This window comes from Taurulus bubalis (genome assembly GCF_910589615.1).
Source record: "Taurulus bubalis genome assembly, chromosome: 11".
NCBI lineage: Eukaryota > Metazoa > Chordata > Actinopteri > Perciformes > Cottidae > Taurulus > Taurulus bubalis.
The window spans coordinates 16,139,658-16,147,025 of record NC_136599.1 but is presented as its reverse complement, the minus strand read 5'-3'; the positions used below and the strand labels follow the sequence as shown (position 1 = coordinate 16,147,025).

General features: G+C 39.8%; 1 protein-coding gene across 1 annotated transcript; it reads left to right on the top strand.

Moving 5' to 3' along the window:
* The first annotated feature begins 562 nt into the window (after window positions 1–562).
* On the top strand, window positions 563–2,956 carry spsb1 (splA/ryanodine receptor domain and SOCS box containing 1). The gene is made up of 2 exons (XM_079225917.1): window positions 563–1,271; window positions 2,819–2,956. Exons 1-2 carry the CDS (start codon window positions 578–580, stop codon window positions 2,944–2,946), a joined length of 822 nt encoding a protein of 273 aa, XP_079082043.1. The 5' UTR covers window positions 563–577; the 3' UTR covers window positions 2,947–2,956.
* The last annotated feature ends 4,412 nt before the right edge of the window (window positions 2,957–7,368 follow it).

The window sequence follows — 7,368 nt, the reverse complement described above, 5'->3', positions numbered from 1 at the left end:
TGATGTTATTTGTGTAAATGTAGGTATTTGTTTCCATCTCTGATTACACTGCCTTCTTTATGTTTTATACGCTAAACATCACATGAGAACAAAGCCACTTTTGAGGCTGCTCAGTAGCTCTGCAGCTAATGTCCGTTGTCATACACTTATTTAATCAATCTAGTTAAACCAGTGCGTTTACCATTACATGTACTGTAACATTATCTATAAATGCAGTATGATGTAATTGCAATTTTGTCACACTCAAAAGGCATGGTGAGGATAGACTCCCTTATGTTTAGCTTGCCATTGCTTTGTAGGATCTTAATATAATGTTTCCTGGTCTAAAGGAATTTGCTAAGATAAATTAATAATGATCTGCTTTCATGTCTTCTAATCTCTCCAGGTACGCTTTGAACAACACCTGGTGTGACCATCTCTGCCTGCAGCTTGTGACAAGAGGAAGCAACAAACCTGCTGCTTGGGTTGCAGGAGCATAGTGGAGGAGACGTTCTGAGGCTGATTTCTGCCCCCATTAAGTCTTTGAGGAGGGGGGGAGGAGAAGGAGGAAGAGGGAATTGCTATAACCACCCAGAGCATGGGGCAAAAAGTCCCAGGTGGCATTAAAACCATTGATATGCGGGATCCAGCATTCAGCCCCCTGAAGCTGGAGCTCCAGGCCCTGAGTCACACCAAGCCGTCCCGACTAGATCTGCTGCTGGACATGCCACCTGCCGGCGTAGACGTCCAGGTCCAGCACTCGTGGAACAACGAAGACCGCTCCCTAAACATCTTCGTCAAGGACGACAACAAGCTGGTGTTTCACAGGCACCCCGTGGCGCAGAGCACGGACGCCATCAGGGGTCGAGTTGGTTACACAAGGGGACTGCATGTGTGGGAGATCAGCTGGGCTATGCGCCAGAGGGGCACGCACGCTGTGGTCGGAGTGGCTTCGACTGACGCCCCGCTTCACTCGGTGGGATACACGGCTTTGGTAGGAAGCAACGCCGAGTCCTGGGGCTGGGACCTGTGCAGGAGTAAACTCTACCATGACGGCAAGAATCACCCAGGAAAAACCTACCCGGCCTTTCTCGAGCCAGACGACACCTTCATAATACCAGACTCCCTTTTAGTAGTGTTGGACATGGATGAGGGGACTCTGGGTTACATAGTGGATGGACATTATCTAGGGGTGGCATTCAGAGGACTTAAGGGCAGGAAGCTGTACCCTGTGGTGAGCGCCGTGTGGGGACACTGTGAAATAAGAATCCGGTACATAAATGGACTTGATCGTAAGTACAAACTTTACATGTTTGAAAATGGTCTGTTCCTCTTTTCTCTCTGCGCTGACAGTGCTCTGCCATCTGTGATATCTTGTGTGTATCTCTTACACAATCAGTGGCAGCGTTTATTAATGCAATAAACAAAGGTGGGCAGTTGAGGGTTCGCACTACTGTCTAAGCCGGACATATTCCTGCAGACGGTTACTGTAGAGCTGACTTGCATCAGTATTCTCCAGCCATTATGTAAATCACTACCTGTGATAGCATGACATTTGTATTATGGCTTTGAGGTCCAGAATATTTAACATATCCATGAATTGCCTTTTCTCATGTGAATTATGTTTCTGTGTCCTGATCTTAGTAAGGAGTTAACAGGGAATAGGTATCTCACTGTAAACTCCCCTAGATTTAGTCTTTTAAGGTATTTACTTGTAATTCTTTCTAACTCGTTAGAAAACGTATTCTTATTAACTAATTAGCAAACTGTACTTTGCCTTGTTTTTAAAACCATTATAGATATTATAGTTCTGGCTTTGAAAACATCCAGTGGTCCTTAATCTTTAAGTCTAAAGACAAATACATTTTCTAAATATTTTTATTGGACAAATGCTACATTAACTCTACGGTGGAAGGATCATCCGCTTTAAATGAGGAAACAGTTTTTTTTTTATCAAAACATGCTGTACTACCCAATGTCCCAAGTGCTGTGTGCTCATTACACTTTTATGTTCAGCTCGGATCCCGCGACCTAGTTTAGGCCTGTGGAAAACGAGCACTACAGATGCAATGATATGCATAAAAGCCTGTTTTAATTGTAAAGAACATTCCTCTCACTGTCGAATATCGGCAGGGGAAATACGGGCATATTAAAGGAAGTTTGTATCAGAAAATATAGTTAATCTTTTTGGCCCTTTGGATTCAGTATGCAGTTAGAGAATAAGCAGAAAGTCAAAAATATTTTTCCAAGTCAGTTTTTACATGGCAAAAAAGAATTTAAATCACAAATTTTTGTCTTATCTTTTTTTATTGCTGTTGGGCTGCTTAAAATGAAATTCATTAATCTAGATTTTGTTCAATTAAAGGGAGTTTGTAGAAAATGTTTTCCAAAACAATATAGGTACTAAAACTATCGCAATGGAAATTCTTCAAGATGCCCAACCCTAAATTTCCATCACGTTAATACCACCACCTCGTTTCATTAGTTGAGGGTGGATTTCACATCCGTGTGAAGTTCCTCCTTGAATAGCCGCCTTCTGATGGAGGCAGCAGGAACTGAAGCCAACAACTTCATTAAGTGAAGTGTATTAAGAATCCTATTCTTCAAAGCACAAAACCGCTCAAATGTTGAATATCTAATTAGCTGGAGGCAACAAGTTTTCTTCTAAATGATTTGTGAATCTCTTGGTTAATTTGTATTTTGCACAAAAACTACGTTATGGCCCACAAACGCATGAGACACCGTCCCTTGAGTTAAGGCTTGACATGAACACAATCCTGACATGAGATTCAGCCATTGCTAACCTCCTCATGCCTTTCCCCCCTCTTGTCTCCTCCAGCTGAACCCCTTTCTTTGATGGACCTGTGTAGACGTTCGGTGCGGGTGGCATTAGGAAGAGATCGTCTGGGTGAGATCCATAGACTGCCCCTACCGGCCTCTCTCAAGAACTACCTGCTCTACCAATGACGCCGCCGCCGGTAACCACACACTCGGCACACCCTCGTCTCTTTCTCGCGTTTCTCTGGGATTCCTCTTGGGTTGAACCCGTTTGACAACATTGCTCAAGCATCCTGGACTGACTCAGCCTTTAACAAGTATGCTTCTGTGACAGTGGGTGGACACCTTTTTGATTTTCTTATCCTGTTTTTATGACTCTTTGCAAATGTATTCTCAAACTTTATAAAATCAGGAATCACTGAGCGCTATGCACATGCTGATCCAGACGATGCCCTGACGGTCACCATGTTGGTGTACATCCTCTAGTTTGTAGGTTAATGTGGCATTTGTGGTCGGTATCTCTGCTGTGACTTCGTTATTATGAACTTCTATCTCGTAGCCTTTTTAAATTCATGTGTTTATTGATTGTGCTGTAACAAAATTGTGTGATGGAAATTAAACTTTGCGTTGGTGCACAAAGCACTCACCGCATCTGACCACAAGGTGGCAGCACACAATTCTGTTCAGCCTCTCAAATTATATTAAAGTTTTTAGGAATCATGGTTTTTAAATGAATACTTGACACATAAGAGATGCTGACCACTCCCCATGGTGAGTCTGAATGCAGTGTGGATGAATGCACTGCGAGGCAGCTGTAGAGCAGCTCCAACCTCTCACTGTACTCAGGTTTCTCTGCGACTATGGAAGTGTGCCACATTGCTTACCATCAAGGCATCCGACAGGAACGTCCACAGCAGAAATTTTAACATACGGTTAATGTCACTGTGATTATTTGTAGCATGCATCTGCAGGAAATCTTTCTCAATACAATCACGTCTTTTAAAAAAAAAAAATCCTGTCACTCCTGTTTTTTTTCTTTCGTTTTTTTTTTTTAATGCAGTAGTTTTTAGCCGCATGCGATCAGGGCACAAGTGTTGTTTTTTTTTTCTTGTTTTTTTATTTTTTTTATTCAACCAGTCTCGCCATCAGCTGATTTCACTGGTTTGCACATATTCAGCCAGAGAATGGAAACTAACCAATGAAATATCCACTGAAGTGGTTCTTTGTGATGAAAACCTGCTACTCTTGGGTCTCACTGGCACATGGCTGAGAACTATGGATGTAGTGTTTGTTATGACATGTAAAGGGCAAAAACTATGTAGGTGGATGGCGTTGTGCCTGAATCCACACACCTCAGATTTAGGTCACCATAACAAGAGAAAAAGACAATCTACAAAGTGCTGCACAAATGTAATAAAGATCTGATTTCCAATATATTGTCAAATGCCATATCATAGACCTGTTAACTAGTATTTTTAAATGTGCAGACATTGTCCGTATTCAGCGCTCAGCTGGACGTGGACACACTGTGCCTCACTCTATTTTCCTTGACTGATTCCAGATTCCATTTTATTTGTATTCCTTGTTGTAGATTTGTTTATGTATCATTAAAAGTTTATTTCAAAGTATATATTGTCTATTGTGCATTGTACAGGAATCCACTGTGAATGTCAACAAGCTACAGGGGATGGACACACGCTTAGTTGCTGTATTTGGGCAAAATCTTGAAATGCGTCACAGCATGTTTTTCTTTGTAAAGTGAATTTCAACAATAAGGCAATTCAAAGTGGTTTACACAAGACAAAAAAAACATTAGGACAAGATATTAAACAAAAAGCGTAAAATAACATCCAATTATAACACGCACAGTATTCACCATTCAAAAGTCTTCAACCTATCTTGGTCTCTGAGCGGAACGACACTATACAAAACCAAGCAACTGTATTTTAGGCCAGGCAAGAGTCAATGGAAAACAGATTTCAGGAACTGAATACTTTGACCATAAATACAGTACATAGTACAGGGGAACGGCCCTCTGTTTCCAGAAGGGAACTCCTTGCTGTCTGAAACTCTGAGATGTTGAGTCACAACTTAAGGCTTCTTGGAAATGTCCTCTGCTCTAAAACATGTTTCCCTCCTGCTTGCTGCTTCTATTTTATTTACAATCGCTGTTGTGAATTTTATGCATACTGTAGATTCCATTTATTTCCTTTTTTTTGTCTCTTTACGCATGCAAGTAGGAAATACTTTGAAAAATGTTCCCAAGCAACTAGCTACAGCTGATAAAGACAATACACTTTTAAATTAAAATGTCACAAACTATCCACTCAAAAAGGTGATATTATGGTACATTGGGTTACACTCGATTGCAAAAAAGAAATAAGCATGCACACTTTTAAACCACACTTTAAAATGCATGAATGTCATTAATTGTTGCTAATCAAAAATATCAAATATTTTTGTGAATATTTAACTAGCATACTAACCCTGAAATACTAAGGCAAACCAGTTAAACGCTTTTGAAATATATTTAAGTGTACTTTTAGCCAAGCACCAGTGAAAACAAATACTGGTGGGGGTGAATCACTGTTGCACCAGTCTCACACTTCTGTGACGGTTTCAGTGAGGCACTTTAATCCCTGTAATGGTTTAGCTTTTGATATGCGGCACAGGATTAGGTCCAGCTAAATTGGCACATATGCACATGTATGTGTGCTGATTCAAAGAAACGGAGTGATTTCTGAAAGCACCCAGGAAACTCAATAAGATCTCAAATTCAGTGGCAATTTAACAATGCCAGTAGTTAAAATAACACTAATGGTTTTAAAAAAAGAAGGCAATATGTGAACTTAAGTGACAAGAGAAATAAAGCTAAAAGCTGAGCTGTTCTCCAACTGTATGTTTCACATTTGGTCACATGGTGTCGGCATTTCCAACTTCTACTGTATAAAACCATGACAGTCGTTGAAGATCGTCCAGTCTCATTGTGAATCCCTGTGTGACTGACAATCGGTGGTGAAATAATTTAAGAAAGTACCAATACAACAATGTAGAAGTCCTCCATTACATTTTACATGTTAAACTTGTACATTTGCACTCTTCCTACACTGTAATGAAACTGTTGCTCAGGAAAAATAAAATTGTATCTTATCTCAAGGTATTATTAGGAAAAGTATTTCTTGCCCTTTGGACTGATCTTATATTATAAATGACATTATTAGATTGTTAATACTGATGCAACAATGTGCAAGCAGTATTGTACAGTTGTAGCTTCATGGTGGAGGTAGTTAGTAGCCGATGAGAGGATTCGTGGTGCAGGAAAGAAGAAAAAGCAAAGTCCTGCCTGACATTTATGTAATACATAAACATCTCAAATTTAAAATGTATATTTGAGTGAAAACAAAGAAATTGTGCTTTGAGTTAAGACATCTGGGTTCTTGGCCTGCGTCTGACTTTGGACTGGCTGCAGGTCGAAGGCTGCAGCAAAGCCGGATCTGTGGCTGCTGCTGTTCGAGTCCGAACTGAAGGAGTTTCTGGTGAACCTGCGAACATTAGTCCAATTTTGCTCAATCTGACCTGGTGGCACCAATGACGAGCATTAAGCGTATCTTCTCGCTGGGGGTCTTGTTTACTTGTGTAGAGACATTACTAGTAAATTCAGAGTTTTATCACCAGTTCAAAGTTCCTCACACTAACTTTAAGTACAATACTGGAGTAAATGCACATTGTTACTTTAACCACTTTAAAATACATTTGCCAGTTGAAAGTTCCTTTCCAGAAGTATTTCTGTATCTGGTTTGAAGACCTGTTGTGCAATAAGAGAAATGCACTTTATTGCTCAATCACATATTTGTTTACATGTTTATGTCGGTCTACACTTGATGACAAACCTGTGTTATGATTTGAAATAGGACGAAAAGCAAGTGCAGCTGATTTGACGAGACAGTATTGACAAAATTACAAAAGATGTTATTGCACAGACAAAAGGACAGATAAAGCGCTAATATTCTTCAGTAGATTTATAGCCTAGATATCTCCAGGGTGACAGCATACCAACGATGCTCATTGGTACACAGCACATACCATAACATCACATGCCCATCATGGTACACAAACAGGCATGGAGTCATATTTCCTCTCCAATTAAAATCAAGAGCCATGTTGTTCTGTGGTGTTCCATTTGAAGAAGATAAGACGTTTTATGCTGATTTTTAAATCTCCCGATCCATTTCTTATGAGAGTAGGAACAGCCACTAATAGTTTGATGGAAAGTAAAAAATGGCAATTCAGACTTCACTAAAAACCTGAAAGTTCTACGTTTGTATTCTCATGTTGCATTCTTATTATTCATATGTACTTCACAAGTGAAGTGTGAACTAAATAATAGTGTTTGGTTTATAAAAAAATTAATTGAAGACATTTTAGTCTCTTTATGCACCGATTACCTCTTTTTAAAACAAAATAATTGAATGAATATTGTTATAAAATGTGCAGAATGAAACCCGTTTATTTTACACTGAAACCAGTGAAGGTCAGGAGGAACTCAGAAGTACAAAGTGTTGTTCTCGGGGTGTTTTTGTGGCTGGTAATAATTGTCCAACAACATGAAGA